At 46.9% G+C, this 14,950-nt stretch overlaps 1 protein-coding gene and 1 long non-coding RNA gene across 2 annotated transcripts; one reads left to right on the top strand and one right to left on the bottom strand.

Annotated features, from left to right (window-relative positions):
* Positions 1-5,416: 5,416 nt before the first annotated feature.
* On the bottom strand, positions 5,417-14,684 carry LOC140422215 (uncharacterized). Its single transcript, XR_011947316.1, has 3 exons — positions 14,571-14,684; positions 13,801-14,085; positions 5,417-5,784 (listed from the first exon to the last, which is right to left on the bottom strand). It is a non-coding gene; the product is annotated as an uncharacterized lncRNA (long non-coding RNA).
* Positions 6,675-11,951, top strand: LOC140422161 (uncharacterized). Its single transcript, XM_072507156.1, has 2 exons — positions 6,675-6,832; positions 9,305-11,951. Exon 2 carries the CDS (start codon positions 9,620-9,622, stop codon positions 11,102-11,104), a length of 1,485 nt encoding a protein of 494 aa, XP_072363257.1. The 5' UTR covers positions 6,675-6,832; positions 9,305-9,619; the 3' UTR covers positions 11,105-11,951.
* Positions 14,685-14,950: the final 266 nt, after the last annotated feature.

Here is a 14,950-nt window from a genome sequence, read left to right as displayed (position 1 = left end):
TCTTGACACTGGGAGGTGTGGGGGGTTCCTTGGCTGTCAGCGATAGGAATTATTTTATTTGTGGCCTTACCATCTTGGGAAATGAAACCTTGGGAGCCCTCGGGGCAATAACCAAGGAATTGTCTCAGCTACGGTTGTTTGCAATGCAGCACCGGTATGCTCTTGACTATCTTCTGGCCCATGAGGGTGGGGTATGCGCCATAGTGCAGGGCAAGTGTATCCTGGGAGTTCAGGACTTGACCGCTAACATCACTAAATTTATGGATCATATACGGGATCACCTGGACGGAATGCAGGATCCTGGCTCTTGGGGTAACTGGGGATTTGGAGGTTGGAAGGACTGGTTGATAAATATGGCCATGTATTTAGTGGTGGCTATCGTCTGCATCTTTGTGGGCCTAGCTATCCTTAAATGTGTGTTGGGTAGAATGCGGGGTGCTCTGGAACAGATCAACGCCCCTAAAATCTTAACTGTTAAAATCCATGAGGGTGCAGCAGATGAGGGGGGGCTAAGCCAGGAATTGGAAATGCAGCGACGGATCTTTTTAGATGAGGAACCGTAGCTATGGATTGGGTAGTTCGGTTATCATGGAATGATAAAAGGAGGGAATGACGAATGTGATATAAAATAGTTACTTTAGAGATATTAATTAATGTAATGTAGAGGTAGGCCAGTCTAATTCTGGTGAGTTCACAGACAAAGGATTTCAGACCGCATGGAAAAGCAGGAAGAGGTGTGTCCACCAAAGCAGGAGAAAAGGATGCTGAGTAATAGGGGCCAGAGGAAGGGATTGGAAGTGAGCCAATCAGAATAGATCAAACAGGTCAGGAGGGATATAGGATGACCTATGGGCGTCGAGTATGTGAAACTTGATACCATTTGAATTGATTTGCAGAGATCCCTTTGTCTCTTTGTTCATTCGCTTTCCTGGATGTCAGGGAGACCCAGTATCCGAAGGTTCTTCCTTCGCGCTCTGTTTTCTAGGGCCTCAATCCTTTCAATGCACTTTTTGTGGAGCGCCTCGTGCGTCTGTGTTTTGACCGCCAGGCCCAGGATCTCGTCCTCGTTATCCGTCACCTTCTGCTCCACCACGCGGAGCTCTGTCTCCTGGGTCCTTTGTGCCTCCTTGAGCCCCTCAATTGCCTGTAGCATCGGGGTCAGCACCTCCCTCTTTAGTAGCTCCACACACCGTCTCAAGAATTCATCTTGCTCGGGCCCCCATGCCGCCTGGGCTTTCTCCGCCGCCATCTTGTGTCTCCTCCCTTTCTGTCCCTCTCATTGAGGATTCCTCGCGCTGCAGCCGCCGCCGCCGATATTTTCCTCTTTCGTTGGGGGGGGGGACTCCCTATTCACTCACCCCCACACCGGGTTTCGTCGCGCGAAAATTTCCCGTTGGGGCTCTTAAAAGAGCCTGAAGGTCCGTTGGAGCTGGAGCCGCCGAAACGTGCGGCTTAGCTAGTCATCGCCGCAACCGGCGGGGGACAACATTTGCTATCCTCCAGTCTTCTGGCACTATTCCTATTGACAAAGGTGACTTAAAGATCAAAGCCAAAGACTCAGCAATCTCCTCCCTAGCTTCCCAAAGAATCCTAGGATAAATCCCATCTGGCCCAGGGGACTTATCTATTTTCACCATTTCCAGAATTGTTAACACCTCCTCCTTATGAACCTCAAGCCCTTCTAGTCTAGTAGCCTGAATCTCAGATTTTGGAAATATAAATCCCCTCTCCTTCTCCGCCTCTGTTCTCAATCTTTTCTCACTCTCCTCCCCCCACAGAGGCCTGAAACGTTTCTGGCCCAGACCTGTGGAAGGTTCCCTTCCCTGAACTACATCAGTGAATCAGTTGTTCTTTTGTGAACATCTAGCAGTTTTCAAGGTCACCTTTTCCTAGTGCCGGCCTCACAAATGACCAGATTTCAGCTCAATTTCACAATCCACCATTGTGTTTTTCTGGATTTTCTCTCACTCCTTTTTTCTGTCTAAACTGATTTCACAGGATATTGGAAGGGGAAGGTTTGCATTCGGGAAACATCACATCAGGATCTGACGGAGTCGCTTAAGTTATCCTTACTGAATATCAGCAGGTTTTGAACATAATATAAGAACATAAGAACTGGAAGCAGGAGTAGGCCATCTGGACCTTTGAGCCTGCTCTGCCATTCAATGAGATCATGGCTGATCTATTGTCGACTCAGCTCCACTTTCCCGCCAGAACACCATAACCCTTTATTCTTTTATTCTTCAAAAAACTATCTATCTTTATCTTGAAAACATTTAATGGAGAAGCCTCAACTGCTTCACTGGGCAGGGAATTCCATCGATTCACATGGAAGGAAAAAACACCATTCACAGTGGAGAGAAACCATACATGTGTTGTGTGTGTGGACGAGGTTTCAGCCAATCTTCTGGCCTGTCAAGACACAAGCGCAATCACACTCGCGCGGAACCGTGGAAATGTGGGGAATGTGAGGCGGCATTTGGTTTACCGTCTGAGCTGGAAACTCATCGACGCACTCACACTGGGGAGAGACCATTCATCTGCTCCGTGTGTGGGAAGGGATCTACTTGGTCATCAAACTTGCTGACACAACAGCGGGTTCACACTGGGAGAACCTGTTCACCTGGTTTGTGTGTGGAAAAGGATTCATTGATTCATCCAAGCGACTGAAACAGCAGCGAGTTCACACCGGGGAGAGACCATCTGCCTGCACTGAGTGTGGGAAGGGATTCACTCAGAGATCCACCCTGCTGAGACACCAGCAAGTTCACACTGACAAAATACCTTTCAAATGTCTGCACTGTGTGAAGTGCTTTAAAAGCTCTGGAAAACGGATGTACCATCAACATGTTCACACTGATGGGAGACATTTTAAATGCCCAGATATGTGAAATGTTATGAAGGCTCCTGGGAGCTGATGTCCCATCAACACATTCACACTGATGAGAGACCGTTCAGGTTCTCTCGCTGTGGGACTGGGTTCAGGCGATCATCTCAACTCACTGTCCACCAGCGGATTCACACTGGGGAGAGGCCATTCATCTGATTGTGGGAAGGGATTCCTGCAGTCATCCGCCTTGCTGAAATACTAGTGGGATCATATTGGGGTGGTACAGTAGCACAGTGGTTAGCACTGTTGCTTCATAGCGCCAGGGTCCCAGGTTCGATTCCCGACTTGGGTCACTGTCTGTGCGGAGGCTGCATGTTCTCCCCGTGTCTGCGTGGGATTCCTCCGGGTGCTCCGGTTTCCTCCCATGAGTCCCGAAAGAGGTGAACATAGAACAATACAAGAGCAGCACGGTGGCGCAGTGGTAGCACTGCAGTCTCACGGCACCGAGGTCCCAGGTTCAATCCCAGCTCTGGGTCACTGTCCGTGTGGAGTTTGCACATTCGCCCCGTGTTTGCATGGATGTCACCCCCACAACGCAAAAGATGTGCAGGGTAGTTGGATTGAACATGCTAAATTGCCCCTTAATTGGAAAAGATGAATTGGGTACTCTAAACTTAAAAAGAACATAGAATGCAGCACAGGAACAGACCCTTCGGTCCTCCAAGCCTACGCCGACCATGATAACTGCCTAAACTAAAACCATCTGCACTTCTGAAGTCCATATCCTTCCACTCCCACCCTATTCATATATTTATCTAGATGTCCCTTAAATGCCGCTACCATACCTGCTCCCACCACCTCCCCAGGCAGCATGTTCCATATATTTCCCACCGTGTAAAAAACCTGCTTTGCACATCTGTTCTGAACTTTTCCCCGCACACTTTAAACCCATGTCCCCGAGTACTTGACTCTCCTACCCTAGGAAAGAGCACCTGACTATCCACTCTGTCCATACCACTCATAATCTTGTAAACCTCTATCAGCTCGCCTCTCAACCTCTGTTGTTCCAGTGAGAACTGACCGAGTCTATCTAACGAGCTGTTGGGTAATTTGGACATTCTGAATTCTCCCTCCGTGTACCCGAACAGACGGCAGAATGTGGCGACTCGGGGCTTTTCACTTCATTGCAATGTTAATGTGAGCTTACTTGAGACAACAGAGATGATTATTATTAAAGACAGACCTTTCAAATGTCTAAACTGTGGGAAATTCTATAAAACGTCCAGGGAACTGATATCCCATCAGCTTGTTCACACTGATGAGAGACCATTCAGGTGCTCTCACTGTGGGACGAGATTCATGCGATCGGAGCAACTCACTATACACCGGCGAATTCACACTGGGGACATCCAATATTTCCTCAAAGTTAAAATTCTCCATCCCTGGTAACATCATCATAAATCTCCTCTGCAACTGGCAGCATGAGGTCCCCAGGTTCGATCCCGACTCTGGGTCACTGTCCGTGTGGAGTTTGCACATTCTCCCCGTGTTTACGTGGGTTTCGCCCCCACAACACAAGGTTGTGCAGGGTAGGTTGATTGGCCACAATAAATTACCCCTTAATTGGAAAAAAGTAATTGGGTACTCTAAATTTAAATAAATAAATAAATAAATCTCCTCTGCAGTCTCTCTCGTGTGATCACATTCTTCCTGTAATATGGCTGTGGTCTAACTGGTGGTTGATGCAGTTCCAGCACATTCTCCCTGTTCTTATAATCTCAGCCCTCGGCTACCAAAGGAAACTATCCCACCTGCCTTCCTAAGCACCGAAGAGAGTGAGTGGCAGCTGAGAGAGACAGAGGGAGAGAGAGGAAGCAGAGGGAGTGAGAGACACCAGAGAGAGAGAGGAGCACCAGAGACTGAGAGGCAGGAGAGAGAGAGGGGAGAGAAGAGAGAGACAGTCGAGTCAGTAACATGAATAAGTAATGGAATTCAGTTCAGACACAGATCCGCATTAACTGACATCACTTTATTGACAGATTGGCAAGGTAGTCACTGTACTTGAATCAATGTTATTCACTTTTGGAATTGAATGAATAAAGGGTCAGATTAACTATATCACAATCACCCAGTATCAAATATGTCTGTTTAATACAGAACAGGATTAAACCCAGTGTCCAATATTAGAGGTCTCTGTGGCTGTTGGACGCCTAGTTTCGCTGACAAGTCCACAGCTTCAATGAACTTGTCTACCCAGGGTCTGTTTCTAAACCCTCATCACAACATATTACCTGGTTAGCTATTGTATCATGGTCGGACAGCTAACACAAAGTTCAACCAGAAACTATGGTTCTTCTTTCTACTGATTCCAGCTCCGACAAGCGGTCACAGCATCTCCAGCCTTCAGCTCTGTTACTGGGCTGTCATTGACATGAGCAACAGAGAGACAGCAAGTTGCCTGAGGCTTAAATGGGAAGTTGAAACTTGTGACTCAAGACCAACTGTGTAAGATGGTTGAAAAGATCAGGAATTTTGAAAGATAAATTCTAAACCCAGTGAACAAATAATGAGTCATAAGACAAAAACTTCAGGTTTTATGACTTTTACTGCAACAAACTAGAAGCAACAATGCCTAAACACTATTTTTATAGGGAGCGTATCCCTTAAACTACAAATAGAATGTTGCCCTTTTACTTTTAAGACAATCAAAAATCACACTCCATGGTTTTGTCGCTGAAGTTGTCACTCAATTCTCCTGGAACCAGCCCAATGTGATTCTTCGTTCCTGTGTTTACTTCCATTCTGTTCCTTTGCCTGATTGGCAATCCTTAACCCCAGAAGTGTATTTTGCAGTGATGGTTCTCCTGATGATATTCAGGTCCTGATAAACCAAGTGACTCTTCCAAATCCTGAAGTGGCGTTAGGTTTTTTTCTGCAAATCTTCATCTAATATCCTGTAAAAGGAATTTACAAATGGAAATTGAGATCAGGCAATTCTAGTTTCCATCCAACACACTCTCCCTCCATTCTCAGTCTGCTGTATGTAATATTCATCCTCCTAATTCTCTAAAGGTGCTGATTCAGGCTGACTGACAGATCCCTGCTTCCCGTTTTGGAGAGGCCTGAAAATCTCCATGCAGGCTGCCAGACAGAAATATGTCTATGTTACTGAACTCAAAATGTGTGCAACATACAGACTGGATTCACTTCCTTTCTCTTCAGCTGCTGCAAGTCACCACTGTCCCCTCAGAATGAGGAAAGAAATGGAAAGATAAAGTAGACTTGGAGCGGCTGCTGCCTCTTGTGGGGCATTCCAGAACGAGAGGTCATACATAGTCTTACGGTAAGCGGTAGCAAATTCAAAAGTTTTAATTTAAAAAAAATAAATACATTTAGAGTACCCAATTATTTTTTTTTCAATTAAGGGGTAATTTAGTGTGACCAATCCACCTACTCCGCACATCTTTGGGTTGTGGGGGTGATGTTGCCCAGAGGAGGAACTTTTAGTCTGAAAACCATTGATCAACCTCAACAGTGTGACATCACAAAGGGGCTCATCCTCTAAATCAGCCAATAGGAATCAATCCACTCCGCGGTGACGTCATTGCATGAGCGCGCACACGCCAGCGCGCGCACACGCGATCCCCCGCCCCCATCCTCTGTTCCCTCTTCCCCCAACACATTCTCGAGACGGTTTCCAGGGAACCGGCTGACAGTTCCGGCCGTCGGTGATTTCCCCTCCCCTGACCCGGTACTGCGCATGTCTCAGGGAGAGGGGACGCGGCGCATGCGCAGGGATGCTTACTTCCGCTGACCTGCCCGCTCAGGTGTTGACCAATGGGAAGACCTGGAGGACCGGAAAGATTCTGCCTCTCCACCAATCAGAGCTCTCCCATTGTCTCAATGCGGAAGCCGGACATGGAGGTTTTTGCCGAACAAAGCTGTTGTTCCTCCAACCCTGAATGAGCTGGAGCTTCACACAGACTCCTGTCACCAACATCTGTGAGTAAAACACTTTCTTTTCTCATTCTGACCGTCAATTGGTAACTTGCAGCAACTGAATGGAAAGGAAGTGAATCCAGGGAGGGTACAGACTCTGGAAAGGTTGGCCCAGGTCTCTCTCTCTCACTCTTAAAGACATTGACATCCTTTCCTCCCTCAGCTTGACACATTTATTTGTCTGGCTAAAAGGATGGTCTCTTTCCCAATGTTCACAATTAAAGGGCTGGTTTCTCCAGGAGATGGCTGACATTAAAGGGGCCAGTAAACAGGCCAAATCCAACCCAGCCAATTACTTCCCTGTCGGAATACTCTCCATCATCAGCATAGTGATGGAAGGAGTCATCAAATGTCCTATTAAGTGGCACTTATTCTACAATAACCTGCTCCTGGACGCTCAGTTTGGGTTCTGCCAGGGTCACTCAGCTCCTGACCTCATTACAGCCTTGGTTCAAACTTGGACGTAAGAGCTGAATGCCAGAAGTGAGGTGAGAGTGACTACCCTTGTCATGAAGGCAGCATTTGACTGAGTATAGCATCAAGGAGCCCCAGCTAAACTGGAGTCAATGGGATTCAGGGGATAACTCTCCACTGGTTGGAGTCATACCTGGCACAAAGGAAGATGGTTGCGGTGATTGGAGGTCAATCATCTCAGCTCCAGGACATCACTGCAGGAGTTCCTCAGGGCAGTATCCTAGGCCCAACCATCTTCAGCTGCTTCATTAATTATCTCCCATCATAAGATGAGAAGTGGTGATGTTTGCGGATGACTGCACAATGTTTAGCACCATTCTCAACTCCTCAGATAATGAAGCAGTCCATGTCCAAATTTAGTAAGACCTGGACAATATCCAGACTTGGGCAGATAAGTGGCAAGTTACATTCGTGCTGCACAAGTGCAAGGCAATGACCATTTCCGACAAGAGAGGATCTAACCACCACCCCTTGACATTCAGTGGCATTCCCATCGCTGAAACCCGCCACAACCAACATCAAACCTTCCACATTCAAACCTTCCACCACCGACAAATATTAGCAGCCGTGTATACCATTTCCAAGATACACTGCGGTAACTCCTAAAGGTTCCTCAGACAGCACCTTCCAAATCCACAACCACTACCATCTAGAAGGACAAGAGCAGCAGATACCTGGGAACCTCACCACCTGGAGGTTCACTTCCAAGGAACACACCACCCTTACTTGGAAATATATTGCCATTCCTTCACTGTCCCTGGGGCAACATCTTGGAACTCCCTCCTTAACAACACAGGGGATGTAGGGCAGCATGGTGGAGCAGTGGTTAGCGCTGCTGCCTCACGGCGCCGAGGTCCCAGGTTCGATCCAGGCTCTGGGTCACTGTCCGTCTGTAGTTTGCACACTCTCCCCGTGTTTGCATGGGTTTCACCCCCACAACCCAAAGATGTGCAGGGTAGGTGGATTGGCCTCACTAAATTGCCCCTCAATTGGAAAAAATGAATTGGGTACTTTAAATTTATAAAAAACAAATTTAAAAAAAACAGCACGGGATGTACCAACACCTCAAGGACTGCAGCAGTTCAAGAAGGCAGCTCACCACTACTTCGGAAGGGCAACTGGGGATGGGCAATAAATGCTGGCCTGACCAGCATTGTCCACATCCTGTAAATTAATTTTTAAAAATTTACTATCAGACAGAGATATGTCTAGTGTTGTTATGTGGTATGTATTATATATATTATTGGTTCTGTAATAAAATACATGTATTATTATTTCTATTTTTGTAATATAGTACTGTACCTACATTATATATTTCCAGTCATACAGTCATTGCAGCACTGACAGAATCCATTTGGGAACTCAAGTCAATGCTGACTCTCTGTACAGCAATCCAGTCAGTCCCATTCCCCCTCGATATCCCTGTTCCCCTGCAAGTTTATTTTCTTCAAGTGACCATCCTATTTTATTTTAAATTATTGATCAACTGGACTTCCACAACCCTTGTGGGCAGTGAGTTCCCTGTCATGACCACTCCATGACTAAATAAAATTCTTCCTCAGAATTTCCCTATCTCTAATCAGTAAATGTAATTGTATGGAGATTCTCTACTCTTGTGCAGGTTTTAGTGAGTTTAGATTTGTTGATCAGCACCTTCAGGAAAATTGGGAGGGAAAGTAAGTGAATACAGTCTGTTTATTACACACATTTTTCATCCAGTAATATAGACATATATCTGTCTGACAGCCTGCATGAAGATTTTCAGGTCTCTGTGTCCAGGACAGGAAGCTCGGATCTGTGAATCAGCCTGAATCAGCGCCTTCAGGAGAATTGGGAGGGTGAATATTAGATACAGCAGAGTGAGAATGGAGGGAGAGTGTGTGGGATTGAAATTTAGAGCATTTCAGGGAAAGAGAGAGGAAAGAATGTTCGATATTATCTAGAATTGTCTGTTCTGAATTTCTATCCTGCACTGACAACGATTACTATTTCTGTTTGCAGGAAGTTAGAACGAGAGGAGTTTCAGGCCGATATCTCAAACTAAATATCATGTCAAGAACTGACTGAGTCACTCAATTCTTGGGAACTGAAGATCATCGGCCTTTGAATCTAGAAGGAGAAATGTTTGTCTATTCTGTCTGCTTCAAGATATTTTAAACATCAGTGTGTCTGGAAAAGCACTGAGACACACACACACACCCGTGTGAGACTATTACAGAGCACTGACTGTGGAAAGAGCTTTAACCAATGACACAGCCTGAAAAAATACTACACCGTTCACATCAGGGAGAGACTGTATAGGTGTTCTGTGTGTGGATGAGGCTTCAACTGATCGTCCAACGCGGTGAGATCACCCGGACCATGGAGAGACCATGGAAATGTGAGGATTGTGGGAAGGGATTCAAAGGCCCGTATGGGCTGGAAAGGCATCAATGCAGTCACACTGGAGAGAAGCCGTTCACCTGCTCTGACTGTGGGAAGGGATTCACTCAGTTATCCAGACTGCAGAGCCACCAGAGAGTTCACACTGGAGAAAGGTCTTTCACCTGCTCTCAGTGTGAAAAGAGATTCACTCAGATTGGCAACCTGCGGAGACACGAACGAGTTCACACTGGGGAGAGGCCGTTCACCTGCTCTGACTGTGGGAAGGGATTCACTCAGTTATCCAGACTGCAGAGCCACCAGAGTGTTCACACTGGAGAGAGGCCTTTCACCTGCTCTCAGTGTGAAAAGGGATTCACTGACATTAGCAACCTGCGGAGACATGAACGAGTTCACACTGGAGAGAGGCCTTTCACCTGCTCTCAGTGTGAAAAGGGATTCACTGATAGTGGCAGCCTGTGGAGACACGAACGCATTCACACTGGAGAGAGACCTTTCACCTGCTCTCAGTGTGAAAAGGGATTCACTGACATTGGCAGCCTGCGGAGACACGAACGAGTTCACACTGGGGAGAGGCCGTTCACCTGCTCTGACTGTGGGAAGGGATTCACTCGGTTATCCAGACTGCAGAGCCACCAGAGTGTTCACGCTGGAGAGAGGCCTTTCACCTGCTCTCAGTGTGAAAAGGGATTCACTGACATTAGCAACCTGCGGAGACATGAACGAGTTCACACTGGAGAGAGGCCTTTCACCTGCTCTCAGTGTGAAAAGGGATTCACTGATAGTGGCAGCCTGCGGAGACACGAACGCATTCACACTGGAGAGAGACCTTTCACCTGCTCTCAGTGTGAAAAGGGATTCACTGACATTGGCAGCCTGCGGAGACACGAACGGGTTCACACTGGAGAGAGGCCTTTCACCTGCTCTCAGTGTGAAAAGGGATTCACTGACATTGGCATCCTTCGGAGACACGAACGAGTTCACACTGGAGAGAGACCGTTCACCTGCTCTCAGTGTGAAAAGGGATTCATTGACATTGGCATCCTTCGGAGACACGAACGAGTTCACACTGGCGAGAGGCCTTTCACCTGCTCTCAGTGTGAAAAGGGATTCACTGACATTGGCAACCTGCGGAGACACGAACGAGTTCACACCGGGGAGAGGCCATTCATCTGCACTGTGTGTGATATGGGTTTCACTCAATTATCCAGCCTGCTGAAACACCATGTCACTCACACCAAGAGCAGGCCCTTTAAATGCTCTGACTGCTGGAGGGGTTTCAAAAGCTCACAGCGACTGATGTCCCACCAGCGCGTTCACTCTGAGGAGAGACCGTTCAGCTGCTCTCACTGCACAAAGAGCTTTAGAACCTCATCCAACCTGATGAAACACGAGCGAGGCCACACCGGGGAGAGATAGTTCACCTCTCCGACTGGGAAAAGATTCACTCGGTCATCACTTGCTGAACCACAATGTCACTCACACCAATGAGAGACCCTTTAAATGCTCTGACTATGGGAGTGGGTTTAAAAGCTCTCGGGTACTGATGTCAGACCAGCGCATTCACACTGAGGAGAGACCGTTCAGCTGCTCTCCCTGCACAAAGAGGTTTCAAACATCATCCACATTGCGGAGACACCAGTGAGTTCACACTGGAAAGAAGCCATTCACCTCTCACTGTGGGGAGGGATTCACTCAGTCGTCCAACATGCTGAGACACCAAAGGGTTCACAAGTGATGATGGTTAGATTCTGCTGTTATTCCTGCTGTTAATCACATCCAGGACTGAACCTGGAATGGGTGGAGAGATTTGTCTTCTCATCAACTCCTCCTGCTGCTAGGATGTGGCGATCCTGGCGAACTACTGCTCCCCGGACCTGGAATACCCGACTGTGAAGTGCCATCCAAACTACCTTCCATGGAGTTCACTTCTACCATCATCACGGCGGTTTACATCCCACCCCAGGCGGAAGTGAAGAAGGCACATCAAATAAAACATCAAAACATAATAAAGAGAGTTAAACAAAAACATTAAAAAATATTAGGAAATGAATAGATGGTTCAGAATTTCTTAAAGCATGAAAACAGAACAAACTTTAGTCATGAAACTTTATTCTTAAAGAAATTCTTATCAATGGTCTAACCCCTTATTGGTTTCAAATTCTCAGCTGAGGCTTCCTAATTTATTCAATTCTAGAAACTGAATTTAAGAATTTTACTGCACCAATTCTTAAAGGTACCAATAAAGCAATAAATCTGTAATCTATCAATGAGCCTCTTCCTTTGACCTAATGGAATCTTTAATTTTTCTTGTTACTGAAGCCCACTGGAGGCAAAGTCATGAGACTGCCAAGTCCAGCAGAAAGAAACCCTCCAACCCTCCCTCTTCACCAAGTGTCAGAATGAACAAAATGCAGTCCTGGATGTAATTGAAGCAGAAACAATAACAGCAGAATCCAACCCCTGGAATCAATTGTGAACTTGTTGGTGTCTCAGCAGGTATGAGGAAACACTGAATCCGTTCCCACACTGAGAGCAGGTGAATGACTTCTCCTCAGTGTGAACTCATTGGTGTGACTTCAGGCTGGATGATTGAGTGAATCCCTTCCCACACTGAGAGCAGGTGAACGGTCTCTCCCCAGTGAGAACTCGCCGGTGGGACGTCAAGGTAGATAATTGATTGAATCCCTTCCCACACTCAGAGCAGCTGAATGTCTTCTCCCCAGTGTGAACTCCCTGGTGTCACCGCAGTGTGGATGATTCACAGAATCCCTTCCCACACTGAGAGCAGATGAACGGCCTCTCCCCAGTGTGAACCCACTTGTGCCTCTGCAGGCTGGATAATTGAGTGAATCCCTTCGCACACTGTGAAAAGTTCAATGGCCTCTCCCCAGTGTGAACCCTCTGGTGTGTTTGCAGGGTAAATGACTGACTGAATCCTTTCCCACACAGAGCAGCTGAATGGTGCCTCCCAGTGTGAATGCGCCAATGAGCTTCCAGTGCAGATGGTGCTTTGAATCCATTCCCACAGTCCCAGCATTTCCACTGTTTCTCCATGTTTTGGGTCTCCTTGTGTCTCCCTAGGTCAGACAATTGAAGCCTTACCCACACAGAGAACATTTGTACAGTCTTCCCCCGCCGCTGTGAATAGTGCGGTGTTTTTTCAGGCTGTGTAACTGATTAAAGCTCTTTCCATAGTCAGTGCACTGGAACATTCTCACTCGGGTGGGTGTTCTCCAAGGGATCAAGTGACTGTCAGATCAAGAGGTGATGTTTGAGATTTCTGTCTGTAATTACTCCTCTCCTAATATCCTGTAAAAACAATTTACAAAAGTTATCACTGTCTGTACAGGATAGAAACTCAGAACAGACAATTCTGGTTCCTATGGAACATTCTTTCCACTCATTCCCCACATGCCGTAAATCTGCATCCCACACACTCTCCCTCCATTCTCACTCGGCTGTATCTAATATTCACCCAATTCTCCTGAAGGTACTGATTCAGGCTGATTGACAGATTCATGTTCACGGTTTCCTGTCCTGGACACAGCGACCATAACAAATATGAGCTGCAGTCGGCCATTTGACCCACTGAACTTTGGCTCAACCCTGTATTGAGCCCAATCGCCGATTTAGCTCAGCACCATTTCCCCACATTATCCCCCATATCCCTTGGTGACTTCAACATCTCTCAACCTATCAATCTCAATCTGGAAAATATTTGATGACTGAGGCTCCACAGTCCTCTGGAGTAGAGAATTCCAAAGCTTCACCACATCCTCAAGTGAAGAATTCACTCCTCATCTTAACTTTTCAGTCCATTTTCCTACCTGTTCCCCGTGACCCTCAACTCTCTCATCAATCAGAAATCTATCTAGTTTCACAGCGCCGAGGACCCAGGTTCGATCTGTGTGGAGTTTACACAAAATCCCCGTGTCTGCGTGGGTCTTATTTCCACAACCCAAAGATGTGCAGGGTAAGTGGATTGGCCATACTAAATTGGCCCTTAATTGGAAAAAACATTATTTGGGTACTTTAAATTTAAAAAAAGATGTTTTGGTGAGGGGGGTGGGGGGGAGGTGTCACAATCAAAACCAATTACTAGCCACATGTACCTTGTCATGTTGGGGTCAATGTCCACCCCTTCACTTTTCATCCCAGTCCCAGGAGGTTGGAGACTGGGCTCTGGAGAAGTAATGGTGGCCGCAGCTCCCACAATTCCCCCGTGCTGAAGAAACTGCTCTATCCACCGCACGGGCGAGCGGATGACCGGAACTGCACATGTCCAAGAGAGAGAGGCCCTCAATTGAAAAAAAAAAAGACTGGGCACTTTAAATTCCAAAAAATATTTCTGTCCAATTTCCTTGAATATATTCAATGAACCCAGACTCCACTGGTTCCTGTGGGAAAATAATTCCAGAGATTAACAACACTCTGAGGGAAGAGATGACTGGAATTATATAACGTAGCTACAGATTACAAAACTAGAAATAATAATCAATGTACTTTACACAACCATAAATAATGTATCTAATCTGTACCATATAACAACACTGGACATTTCTTGATCTGATATTAATTTGCTGTTCCCTTAATGGTCAGCCATCTCTGGGAAACCAGCCCTTTAATTGTGAACGTGAGGAAAGAGACCATCCTTTTAGCCAGACAAATAAATGTGTGAAGCTGAGGGAGCAAAGGATGTCAATGTCTTTAAGAGAGAGAGAGAGAGACCTGGGCCAAGCTTTGCAGAGTCTGCACCCTCCCTGGATTCACTTCCTTTCCCTTCAGTTGTTGCAAGTGACCAATTGAAGGTGAGAATGAGAAAAGAAATGGAAAGGGGGAGAAAAGAAATGGAAAGGGGGAGAAAAGAAAGTGTTTTACTCACAGATGTTGGAGACAGCAGGCAGTTTCAGTCCGTGTGAAGCTCAATTGTCATTCACACAAAACCCGCGCTCTGATTGGCTTAAGGACCAGAGTCTTTCCGGTCCTCCCAGTTTCTCATTGGCGAACACCTGAGCAGGAAGGTCAGAGGGTGGGCTCTCCTCTGCGCTGCGCAGTTCCCTGTCTCCCTTGGACATGCGCAGGTGGAGATGGAGAACACCGAGCGGCTTCTCGCTCTGGCCGGAAGCGTCAGCCGGTTGCCTGGAAACCTTGTCTGCTGATGTGCAGGGGGTGGGGAAACAACGACTGGGGGCGGGGCTCGTCTGCGCCCGCCGGGCCTGCGCACTGGAACCCGGAAACGTCTCCGCGGAGCAGTGATTCAGG

The sequence above is a fragment of the Scyliorhinus torazame genome, chromosome 5, assembly GCF_047496885.1.
Source record: "Scyliorhinus torazame isolate Kashiwa2021f chromosome 5, sScyTor2.1, whole genome shotgun sequence".
In the NCBI taxonomy this organism is placed as follows: Eukaryota; Metazoa; Chordata; class Chondrichthyes; order Carcharhiniformes; family Scyliorhinidae; genus Scyliorhinus; species Scyliorhinus torazame.
The sequence above is the reverse complement of the archived record's forward strand: the minus strand, read 5'-3'. Positions and strand labels throughout refer to the sequence as shown.